The sequence below is a fragment of the Sorex araneus genome, chromosome 7 (genome assembly GCF_027595985.1).
Source record: "Sorex araneus isolate mSorAra2 chromosome 7, mSorAra2.pri, whole genome shotgun sequence".
In the NCBI taxonomy this organism is placed as follows: domain Eukaryota; kingdom Metazoa; phylum Chordata; class Mammalia; order Eulipotyphla; family Soricidae; genus Sorex; species Sorex araneus.
Window position 1 is genome coordinate 47,987,877 of NC_073308.1, and position 12,834 is coordinate 48,000,710.

The 12,834-nt window shown below is 41.2% G+C and overlaps 1 protein-coding gene across 1 annotated transcript; it reads left to right on the forward strand.

Annotated features, from left to right (window-relative positions):
• Window positions 1–9,018: 9,018 nt before the first annotated feature.
• LOC129406446 (tripartite motif-containing protein 75-like) lies at window positions 9,019–10,404 on the forward strand. The gene has a single exon (XM_055144226.1). It carries the CDS (start codon window positions 9,019–9,021, stop codon window positions 10,402–10,404), a length of 1,386 nt encoding a protein of 461 aa, XP_055000201.1.
• The last annotated feature ends 2,430 nt before the right edge of the window (window positions 10,405–12,834 follow it).

Sequence of the window (12,834 nt, forward strand, 5' to 3'; positions counted from 1 at the left end):
TAACGAAAATTAAGAAAATGTGATGGGGACTGAGAAACAAACTGATCCCCTAAAATAAACAAGAGAAGGGAGGGAGAAGCATTTCTTTTATGACCCCAATTAACGGAGTTAAGGGCCAACCAGTCCGCCGGATTTATGGGCGTGTACTGGACCTATCAGATTTATGGGAGTGCACAGCAGATGGCACCTGAAGGCCGCACCAAGGGGGAGAGATATACTGACACTGGTTGCTTTCCTTTCCATGTGGGAAGGATGCATTGATTGTTTCTTCTTTTGCCAATTGCCTCTGTATCTCCTGTTTCACGGATAAGAACGAAAGTAGATTGTAGCCCACCTTTAGAGGATAGGACAGACCCTTTCAGAAAATGGAACTTCAAGTCTCTCTCTCTTCCGACTTGGGTTCTCAGCCTCTAATAAATTCACTATCCTACCCTGAGCTGTTTCTGTTCACTCATGGCTCCCACCAGCACAACGCCGGCCCCCACAACAATCTTTTATTGTGGTGTGTGTGTGGGGGGGGAGTGTGGTGCTCAGGACTTACTTTTGACACTGTGGTCAGGGGTCACTTGTGGTAGTGTTTGGCAGATCATATGCTGTGCCCAGGGTGGAACCTTGGCTGACTACACACAGGGTAAATGTGTACTTTTGCTCTGGCTCCAGGAAACACTTTTTTTTTTTTAAGATTTTTTTTTTCTCTTTGGGCCTGGCAATGCACAGGGGTTACTCCTGGCTCTGCACTCAGGAATTACTCCTGGCGGTGCTCAGGGGACCATATGAGAAGCTGGGAATCAAACCCTGGTTGGCCGTGTGCAAGGCAAATGCCCTACCTGTTGTGCTATCGCTCTAGCCCCTCCATGAAACACTTTTAAAAGTCTGGTCCTGTGCAATATTTTCTAATGGAAGAAGAAAACGGTGAATGCTAACTACACAAAACGACATTGGTTTTTACAAAGTAGTTGAACTTTGTCTCCTGAGGTCAGTTTTGAAAAGTCTTGCTTTGTTTTGGTTTGTTAAGATTTTGGACCACACCCAGTGGTGGCCAGGGGCTACTCCGAGCACCTGTGCTAGGTAATTCCTGGCAGTGCTCAGGCAAACCTGAAACACTAGGGGTCAAATCCAGGTCTCCTGAGTGCAAAGCATGCACTCCAGTCTCTCTCTGCTGCTGTCTTTATTCTTTTGAACAGTATACCTGAATGGTTAAATGAAATTTTACAGCATTTTTTTTTCAGTTTAATATATAAACAAATTAGAGCTTTAAAAGAGATCTCAATCCAGGCACCCAGAGAGACAGTACAGTTAACAGGGTTCGAAATTGCCATTTATGCAGTCTACCTGGATTAGGTCCCTGGGCCCTGTATGGGCTTCTGAGCACAGCCAGAAGTGACTGCAGAGCCAGTAGTAAGCCCTAAGTACCAGTGGGTATGGTACTTACTTCCCTCCTACCGCACAACACAAAAAAAAAAAATCAACAAGAGAGATTTCCCTGAAATACAAATTATGGAATACGCAATTACTGCCACTCCATAGTAATGAAGGAGACCAACTAATCTAAACAAGCATTTCCACTACTGATTTAGAATATATTTTAAAAAAACTTAAAATTCAGTTGAAAATGCCATACACTGGACAAGTTCTTAAGCAGGAGAACCTTGGATATGCTAAAGACTCTGGTATGACAGTTAATGTGTTTGGAGTACTCTTAAACAAGGAACGAGAAAAATTTTTACTATGCTTTGCTAGATGATAAATTTGTTAGGAAAAATTAATTGTATTGCAATACTACTTTTTAATTAATGGTTGAATTATAAATATAGATTGAATACAACCAGAAGAGCAAAAATAATGAAGGTGCTATGCAAGAGTCAGTATCAGACTTTCAATAAAAAGTCAACTTCATTTCCTTGCATTGCTTTGCCTTCCCAAATTCAACCTATTGTTATTAGTCATTCAAAGGTGAATACTTAAGAGAAGATAATTGGCTCAAGATAAAACAGGTGTCACAATCTAAGAGATGGTGGATTTGTAGATCCCCCAAGTGAGTTAATTCTCAGGCTGGGGATTGTTATTTAAAAGGAGTAAATGAAGTAGGAGGAAAAAAAGGGAAGAGAAGTAGGCTAATCGGGTGGAACGAGACAAGCCATGATGTATCTCGTTAGAATCTTTAGTTGAATAAATCCCTGAGATGTGCTAACCTTCTCTTCTTAAAACTTAAGAGAACAGGTTTGTGGAGATTGGCTATCGGTGGTTTGAGTGACAGCAAGAAAGGAACATCTCTGCTTATTCTTTTGTATCCATGATTGTCTCTTATTTTCACACTGAGCAGATATTTATTTATTTATTTATTTATTTATTCATTTGTTTATTTATTTTTGGGTAACACCTGGAGATATACAGGGGTTACTCCTGGCTCTGTACTCAGGAATTACTCCTGGTGGTGGTGGGAAACCATGTGAGATGATGGAAATTGAACCCAGGTTAGCCTCGTGCAATGCAAATGCTCTACCCCACTGTGCTATCACTCCAACCCCTGGGGGTTTATTAATACAAGTGCAGTCACTCTGAAGAATGACATTTTTTTAATTGAATCTCCATGAGATAGACAGTTACAAAATTGTTCGTGATTGGGTTTCAGTCATTCAATTTTTCAACATCTGTCCCTTTTCCAGTGCACACTTCCTATCATTAATGTCCCCATTTTCCCTTCTGTCCCATCCCCCAACTCCAGCCTTACTCTGGCAGGCACTTTCTCTCTGTCTCTCTGTCTCTATCTCTCCTTTTTTCCTTCTTCCCTCCCTCCTTTCCCCTTTGGCATTATGGTTTGCACTACAGATACTGAAAGTTTATCAGGTTGTTCCTTTACCTACTTTCAGCACTCAGTTCTTGTCCAGAGTAATTATTTCCAGCTATCCTTGTTATAGTGGTCCCTCCTCTATCCTAAGTGCCCTTCCCTCCCCACCCCCACTTGTGGCAAGCTTCCTATTGTGGGTCAGTTGTCGTGCTCATTGTTTCTACTGACCTTGGATATTAGTCTCATATTGTGTTCTTTAGGGGCTAGAGTGATAGCACAGCAGTTAGGGTGTTTGCTTTGCACATGGTCCATCCAGTTTCTATTCCTCCATCCCTCTCAGAGAGCCCGGCAAGCTACCAAAAGTATCCAGCCGGCACGGCAGAGGTTTTCAAACTCCCCGTGACATATTTGATATGCCAAAAACAGTAACAACTAGTCCCACAATGGAGACATTACCGGTGCCCACTCGAGCAAATTGATGAACGACTGAACAACAGGGCTATAGTGAATGGCATTTTAATCCAATCAGCATGGAAATTCCCACATCCTACTGAGAAGTTCCGAGCACTTGGACTTGACTGTGATAGCACAGATGCAATCACTCTCTGATTTGGAATTTCAATCCAGTCAGTGTAGAGAATGCCAATCCATACTGAGAATGTTAGATTTTCCTTTTTTTTTTTTCCTAATAAACTTGCTACCCTATTCGTCTAATAAAGTGTTACTTTTTCTTTTCTTTTCTTTTCCTTTTTTTTTTTTTTTTTTTTTTTGCTCTTTGGGTCACATCAGCAATGCACAGGGGTTAATCCTGGCTCTGCACTCAGGAATTACTTCTGGCAGTGCTCAGGGGACCATATGGGATGCTGGAAATTGAACTCCGGTCAGTTGCACACAAGGCAAATGCCCTACCTGCTGTGCTATCACTCCAGCTCCTACAATGTTTTTCTAATAAATTTGTCCTACCCTCTTTCCACCCACAATAGCTACTGCATAAAGTTCCTCAAATTCTCTTTTCAATTTCCAGGTAGGATGTTTATCATTACTCATTTAATAAAGCTGTGTGGGTACCTAGATTCACTCTGAATTTTAATAAGCTTTATTTGCTTCTTTTTTTGTTTGAAGACCATGCATGAGCCCAGACTAAGCTTGTTAAGCAATCTCTCCTGCTTCTACAAGAAAATACGTTCAAGTAAAATAAATCTTAAAACAAATTTCATTTGAGGGAATTCTGGAATTTTTGTGATTCAATGATATAAAGAATCACTGAGCATAAAGTCTAACTAAGTACTTGTAGGGAGCTTCTCAATTGGAAAAGATTCTGTGGATTGAGATCAAAGCAACTGACTAGATAACCAGGGAGACAGGGTGAAGACCTCACACAGACACCCACAGTCATTCTCCTTTACGGAGTTGTGAAAAGTACAAATTTCAATTATGGTGTGTTAGTAAGAAATCCTGCTGCAGTTCAACTTTAGGTAACAAAGTATAGTTAATAATGAGTAATTCTTTAAAGCACCACTGTATGTGGACACAGAGGGTATAGTCTCTGGTCCCAGGAAATTAATCCCCGGCCAGAAAAACAGACCTGTTGCACTATCTATCCATCCCGAAGAAAAACCAAACTCTGCCTTTAATATTCCTTTGGAAATCTTAAAGTTCAAGTCAATCACTTAAAAAACGCCAACTTTGTAGTCAAAAGACTATGGACCAAACACGATGGCTGCTTAGTGTCTATCTTGTAAACCATAACATCCAAAAGGAGAGAGAAAGAGGGAATGTGTCTGCCAGAGAGGCAGGGGTTGGGAAGGGGTGGGAATGGCAGGAGGGACACTGGGAAAATTGGTGGTGGAGAACCGGCACTGGTGAAGGGGTGGGTATTCGGACATTGATAGAAACATAATCATGAAAAATTATAAGTCTGCAATTGTATCTCATGGTGATTCACTCACTGTCACTGTCATCCCCTTGCCCATCCATTTGATCGAGCGGGCACCAGTAACCTCTCTCATTGAGAGACTTATTGTTACTGTTTGGGGCATATCCAATAGGCCACGGGTAGCTTGCCAGGCTCTGCCGTGCGGGTGCGATACTCTTGGTAGCTTGCCAGGCTGTCCTAGAGGGGCAGAGGAATCGAACACAGGTTGGCCGCATGAAAGGCGAACGCCCTACTGCTGTGCTATCGCTCCAGCCCAAAGTGATTCATTAAAATAAAAAAATTAAAATTAAAAAAATAAGAAATTGATGAATTCCATTACTGGCAACACAGATGAAATGCACAAACAGACAATAAAGATAAATTGAATACTGATGAAATTTACTTAGTTGTTTCACATTGGTTGAAAACCTAGAGCAGATAACTGAAAGTAATGATATCTTTGACACCTCTAGACACACTTATTAAGAGTAACTTATTTGTGGGGGTGGAGCAATGCCACAGTGGGTAGGGTGTTTGCCTTGCACGCGGCCGACCCAGTTCGATTACCAGCATCCCATATGGTCCCATGAGCACCGCCGGGGGTGCAGAGCCAGGAATAATCCCTGTGCATCGCCAGGTGTGACCAAAAAAGAAAAAAAGAAGAGTAATTTATTTGTAATTTATTTGACTATTTACCTTGCACACAGCCAACCCGGGTTCAATTTCTCCATCCCTCTCGGAGAGCCCGGCAAGCTACCAAGAATATCCCGCCCGCACAGCAGACCCTGGCAAGTTCCCAGTGGCGTATATGATATGCCAAAAACAGTAACAAGTCTCACAATGGAGACACTGTTGGTGCCTGCTCGAGCAAATCGATGAACAACGGGATTTCAGTGCTAGACAGTGCTGATTTATTTGATTGCTTTCTTGTTCAGTGGCCATACCCAGTAGTGCCTAGTTCTTCCCCTTGACCTCAGGTATCACTCCTGGTGATGCTTAGGAGACCATAAGCAGGGCTGGGCATTTCCTTGCATGACAACTATATGCAAAGAAAGAGCCTTAGCCTCTGTACTATGTCCCTGGAAAGTTTTGGTGCCTTTTTGCCAATTCAGTTGCTCTTGTCAGTAACATTTCATATAAGTAAAACCAGTTAGTAATTACATTTCAATTCCTTATCAAGAGTGTGATCACCTCAAGATCCAACCATTGTATCTCAAAGGCACAAGATCATTTTAAAGTAGAAAAGTAATATTTGATGGATTATAATGGTTTTGTAACGAGTCACCTGTATCTTAGTTCTCACCATCATGAATGCACTGGTTCACAAAGTCATCCAATAAAGTTGACTATACCTTTAAAAAAAATCATAATTTAAAAAATTGATAGAGTATGTAAGTTACAACCAAGTGTGGCCAAAAATATAAATAACAAAATCGTTTTGGGGGACCACATTTTGTTATGTTCAGAGGTCACTTGAACCCTAGATTTTCTTATACATGTGCTTCACATGGTTTCAGCCTATTAGGCTCTCTCTGCAGTCCTTAATTAATTTTTGTTTCAATTAAAACACTATTGGGGCTGGGCGGGCCGCAGGGAGATCATTCAGCCAGTGGGTCTTTGCCATGCCTGTGTCTGACTCAGGTTCGATCTCAGCATCCCAGTATATGGGCCTCAAAAGCACTACCAGGAGTAATTCCTGAGTGCAGAGCCAGGAGTACCCTTTGAGCATCTCCTGGTGTGATCCAAAAGTCAAAAAACAAGAGCAAAAAAAAAAAACCAAAGGAAAGAAGGAAGGAAGGAAGGAAGGAAGGAAGGAAGGAAGGAAGGAGAAAAAAGGAAAGAAAGAAAAAGAGAAAGAGAGAAAGAAAGAAAGAAAGAAAGAAAGAAAGAAAGAAAGAAAGACAGACAGACAGACAGACAGAAAGAAAGAAAGAAAGAAAGAAAGAAAGAAAGAAAGAAAGAAAGAAAGAAAGAAAGAAAGAAAGAAAGAAAGAAAGAAAGAAAGAAGAAAGAAAAAATGAACTAGGGTTCAAGTTATGAATCCAGTTAATACTTAAAACTCAGGGGTGAAAAAGGAACATTTTCTTCCACTTTCTTCCTAGGCTAAGAGGATTTAGATAGGATTAAGTGAGGATTAACAGTACAAAGTGTTTTCTGTAAACAGCCATTTGGACCCTGGCCAGTCTAGCTCCTGTTACTTGTAGGCGGAGTCATCGCTCTTTTCTGGGATTGGTCACCGGAGCTGGAAGACCCACCCAGTGGAGACCCACCCAGTGGAGACCCACCCAGGGGCCTATAAATGAGCTGGCCAGCCCAGCGTCCACGCACTGCTGCCCAGCTGCCCTCACAGAGCATCCAGGAGCTCCGCTGCAGGCTGACCCCAGAGGAATTCAAGCCCTTTCCATTTGGCCATCCAGGTAAGCAGGGAAATGAGATGATGTGGGATGTGGGTAGGCAGAACTTTGAAGGGACACAGATCCTGGAGATTTCTGGCCCTGCACAGTCAGAGATCTGCAACTGCAAAGGAAAGGCAGCCTCTGTTTCCTTTTCTGGAAAAGACTTTCCATTCATTGCAAATCCCAGTTTCTCCAGGGGCTTTGTCCTCATCACACAAATCCTTGCTAAATACAGATAGCAATTTGCACCCGGACCTAGGTCAGAAATTGTGGGGGGTATGTGATGAGTGGAGGGTGTATGGAGGGGCACAGTGATTAATACCTGCCATATGACAAATCACCTGAAGGGGCTGGTCTGAAGCCACAAATTCCTTCTATAACTTTATACATACATTACATGTATTTGTGATACACACACATATATATAATTTTTTCTTTAAGGAGGAAGACTAGAAAGCAAGTAGGGGGGGGGATTAAGGTACTCTTCTTACCTACCAACCTTGGTTTAATTCCAAGCATCACACGACGTATATTTCCATAACCATAGCCAGGAATGATCCCTAAACACAGAGGCAGGAGTACTTTCTAATTCCTGAGCACTGCGGGGTACAGCCCCAAAATAGAAAGAGAAGAGAGAGAAAGACAGATACTTAAAAAGTCAGTTTTGAAGTGGGAGATAAAATATAGGAAAAGAAGAGTAAGATAGAAATTGACTAGAGTGGGGTAGGTCACAGAGGTATAGATTGATTAGCCGCAATTTTCATAGAAGAATTGTGGTTTACAGTAGTATTTACATTAGTTTCCTATTTAAATACATACCACCACTATAATGAGCATCAAGGTCAGTACACCATTATCCCAGAGAGCGATTGTTCAGACTCAGAGTGAGCTGGGCCTCCACAGGCACCAGTTATGCATTCCACATAGACTCTGATATCAAGCCTCCTCCCTGACTTTCCATGCTCTTATTTGGGGAAAACATTTTATAGCTGTCTCTATTTGAATTGTCTACATCCACTTGACTAAGTCTGGTGAGAATAAGAATAGAAATGTATCCATTTCTTTTAGATTTTTTAGTTCAGTGAATTAAAGTTGTTCATAGTAATCTCATTCGATTTTTCTAATGTCTGTTATCATTTCTTTTCTTTCATTTCTTATCTGATTGATCTGTTTCCTCTGTGAGAAAAAAAAGACCACTTTTTAGAAAAGGGCTCATCGATCCCTTTTTTATTTATTTTTGTTTTATTTGTTTTTCTTTGGGAGCCACCTCTGGCTGTGCTCAAGGCTTGCTCCTGGCTCAGGGAACACAATTTGTGTCACACTGTATGGGGTGAGGTCCCGGGGGGCTGGAGACCAGGGGGAAGAATCTGAGAAATCCTATACTATGATTATTGATGTTTTAATATTTTAGTCAGAATATAATAATGTCATCATAAATGTGAAAAGCATTGATGATATATTACATGTGCTTAATTTTTGTGTCAGAATTATGTGTAAATTAAGATGAGGAAATTATATATCTTATTACTGACATACATGCCATTTATCTTGACAGTTTGTTTTGAAGTGATCAGATCGTCATCACCCTGAATCTCGTGAAGTGATCCGACCACCTCATTTGTTGATCTCATAGCTGTTTCCTTTCAAAGAGAACTAACTGGTCAACGTAGTCTGAGCAACAGGAATCCAGAGACTGTGGTCAGTGATACCTGGACCCGATTACACTAAACACCTGCTTCAGTAGCTGAAGAAAAGGAAGCAGAAATAAGCTTGTGACCTTAGAGCTTGAGAACCTGGGAAGATTCAGGTCCTCTAAGGAGAGTGACAGTTAAGGAAACGTTTGTTTCTCACCCCTCAGAGTGACTGGAAAGCCAGAACTTTCTGAAAGGCAGACAACCCCCCTCCCCCCCCCCACAGCAATGGCCTTTGCATCCTCCCTAACTGAGCTCCAACTACAGGCCACCTGCCCCATCTGCTCGGATTACCTGAGGGATGCAGTCACCCTTGACTGTGGGCACAACTTCTGTGACTCTTGCGTGCAAGAGCGCTGGGCTTATCTACAGGACATCTTCCCTTGTCCGGTCTGCTTTCACCACTGCCCTGGTGGAGCCACCAAAAGGAACACCCAATTGTCTTACATTGTTGACATCATGAAGCAGCTTCCCACTGGAAGGAGTAAACGGAAAAGGCAGGAAGAGGAACCCCTCTGTGAGAAGCACAATGAAGTGTTAGACCTGTTCTGTGAGGAGGACTCTGAGCTGTTGTGTCCCCAGTGCAGGGCCTCTTCTGACCACCAGGGTCACCACTTGATGCCCACTGGGAGAGCCATAGTGAATCAAAGAAAGAAGCTCAAAACATATATGGAACTTCTGAAGAAACAGATCAACGATGCTAAAATGGTGTATGAAGATCAAGTTAGAGAAGGCACAGAAGCAAGGTTTCAGATAGAAAATTGCAAAGGACAATTAAAGCCTGAATTTGAGAAATTTAAATTTAACTTGAAAAGGGAAAATATTTCAATGTCCTCCTCTTTGCTTACTTCGGAGATCATCATGGAAGATAAGCTAACTCAAAACAAAAATTCTATTTCAGATCACAGGAAAACCCTAAAAAATCTCCTAGATGAACTAACAAAGAAGTGTTTGCAGACTGACCAGAACTTACTAAGAAGCATCAAAAGCACTGATCTTCAGTATGGAGACTTACCACCCCCGGTGGTCTTGACATATGAGATCAGGAGAGAGAGTTTAACTCTCCCCCCTCATTATATTGGTCTAAACAAAATCGTCAGCACTTTTCAGGAAAATTTGACACTAGACCTTGAAACTGCCCATGCAAATCTTATTGTTTCCAATGACAGAAAAAGGGTGGCATTTGGAATAAGACCAATGAACTTTGTAGGCAATTTCCAGCACAGGATTCCTTTCCCAGCCGTGCTGTCTTGTGAGAGCTTCACTGAAGGCAGACATTTTTGGCAGGTAGAAGTCAAAGGTACTGGTGAATTGTCCCTAGGACTGTGTAAAGAAAACTTCCGTGAAAAAATTCCTGTGTCCTCAATCTCTGACAATGACTTCTGGCAGTTTAAGCTGACCTTGAGGCCCTTCTTGGATACTGAGCAAGAGGAACAAAATAAGAGATTTGGTGTGTTTCTGGATTATGAGTTGGGAGAACTTTCCTTTTATAATCTGAAGAGCAAGTTCTTCTTGCATAAGATCACTGGTACATTCCCAGAAAGAGTGATACCCTTTTTTGCTTTTGGACCTTCCTCAGATTCTCTTATGCTCAGTCTAGTTATGGAGCAATGATGTATATATGAGAAGATGGCTTTGCGTTTTTTCCCCCTGATATTGAATGTAAATAAAGTTTAAATAAAGTTTTTGGTTCTATGTTTGATGACTCAAGTGCAGTTTCCTTTTTCCTTTCCCTTTAGCCCCTACATGAAAAAAATAATGATAGGATAGCACGATCAAGGGAGGCTCTCAAGACCAGCAAGTCCCTAATTATGCTAGAATCTCCACAGTCAACCAGCCAGTGGCCCCGAGAAACAGTTTAACTACTCTTTGTTAATATATTCACTCAGTAAGTGCAGTAAGGGGGTCATTGTATATTAACAGGAAATCTCAACTTCTGTTGGTGGACATGAATTACAGACAGATGTCAAATTATAATATAGTATGCCTGTAGCACTATAGCACTGTCGTCCCATTGTTCATCGATTTGCTCGAGCGGGCACCCATAACCTCTCCATTGTGAGACTTGTTATTTTTTTGGCGTACCGACTATGCCATGAGTAACTTGCCAGCCTCTGCTGTGTGGGTGGGCGGGATACCCTCGGTAGCTTGCCACAGTCTCAGAAAGAGATGCAGGAATCTAACCCAGGTAGGCCTCATGCAAGGCAAAAGCCCTACAAGCTGTGCTATCACTCCAGCCCTAAAACACATAATTTTATAAACCAATAATGTCAATAAATGTTTTTTTTTTCTCACTTGGAAAAAAAAATATTCACTCAGCCCCTAAACTCTGATTGCCTAGCTACTTTCCATTTAAGGCCTCATTCTATAATAAAACTTTTCATGATCCGTGTATGTGGCATTGTCATTTGACTTAAGGTGGCTTCCCTGAAAAGCTGGTGGACATTGCAGCTGTGCTACTTTCTGCTGCCTTTGCTGACCTCTGCCAAATCTAAATAATTGCTCTAGCCCTTTGCTCTTTCTCTGCTACCTGGTAATTCAAATCTATGACTAAAACAGTATCTCAGTCTCTTTCTTAATGTGGCTACAAGTTACAACTCCGTAGCCCACTTGTCTTGCACAGGTGAGGCCGTTGATTAGAAGCCTGGTGCTGCAAAAATAAAAATAAATTAAGACCTTAGAGATGGGCCACAGATGCCAGAGCACCAAGCTGGGAATATCTCCCGAGCATTTTCAGGGGTTCCCATGCCCTGGGCCCCCCAACAAATGTGTATCCATCATGTGCATCTTATTAAATACCTGTCTATATGTTTTCAAATGAATTGTTCAGGTTCTGACACTAGCTCTGAGGCAGGTAGGACCGGATTCTAAGCAGTAACTAGTTGTGTGTCTCAGCTCAACATTGGTGCTGTTCTGCAGAGAACTTACAGGGAAAGACATCTGTGCCATATTCATTCCACTCATACATATATCTATATATATAGATATATATAAGAATAGTTCATATAACCATCATTATATGAAGATTTGAAATTTTATATCTATAAACTTCAGTAAAAGGTTTGTTTGTACTCTACCACTGCCTAACTCTATCAGTAGAAAGATTGTGATCCCCAGGGTGATAGGGAAAAGAAATCCCAAAGCACCAGTGTATCATAGGAAAGAGATTTATTCCTAACAGACTTAACTGCAGAATCTTAAACTCTGTAAAAAACAATGAGGGAGACTCAATTTTCAATGGTTCAATTTTACGTTCCCTGGTGAATTTACAACTGTGAGCAGAGATGAGAGAGCTATCCTTTGAAGTAGCCCATATTTTCATGTTGGAGGAGGAAGGCAAGGAAGAAAAGGAGGGCAAAAGTGATCAATTTGAATTCATTGGAGGAAAGTAAAAACCAGAGAATAATCCCCTAATTTGGTATATCAAAAAATATAACTGTAAAACAATATCATTTTGTGATAGGATAACTTTATTTTTGAAGAGTTGAGGAAATGTTATCCCCATAACACAATCATGCAAAGAAATATTATCTCAATAACAAATAAGGAAGCAAATGTATTGGCAAAATTTATCTCAGGCAAGATGGCGGTCATTTTGTCATTCATTGAAATTTCAGCAATCAGACCATATAACAAATGAGAAGAAAACAGAATTTCCATTCTCTTCCTCTGTAGAGCATGAAAGAGCCACTTTTGTAAACAAGTTTGCTTATTTGACTACTACCATAAAGGTTTCCTAACAATCCAGAGATATAGGAGGCAGTCTGTTAAGTTGAAGTTCTGCCTGCAAGGAGCTGAAATCAAGGTCAAATATGTTGTTTAATCGGGGTTATTTGAATCACAATGAATAGAATCATAGTATAGTGCCCAAGAGGTGAGGGTCAATTTAGACTGTTGATAGAACCAGGCAAAGCTTTAATGCACGGGATATGTCCCTCTCTTCACTCAGAAGACTTCACACAGAAATTAAAAGAAAAAGCAATGAATGGGATGTGAAAGAATGCAAAGTTCTTGAGGGTGTATAATTCCACCTAAGCTTGAGTG

Bases quoted from the DNA above. Each gene is read 5' to 3' on its own strand.
- LOC129406446 (XM_055144226.1), top strand. From the start codon at position 9,019: ATGGCCTTTGCATCCTCCCTAACTGAGCTCCAACTACAGGCCACCTGC.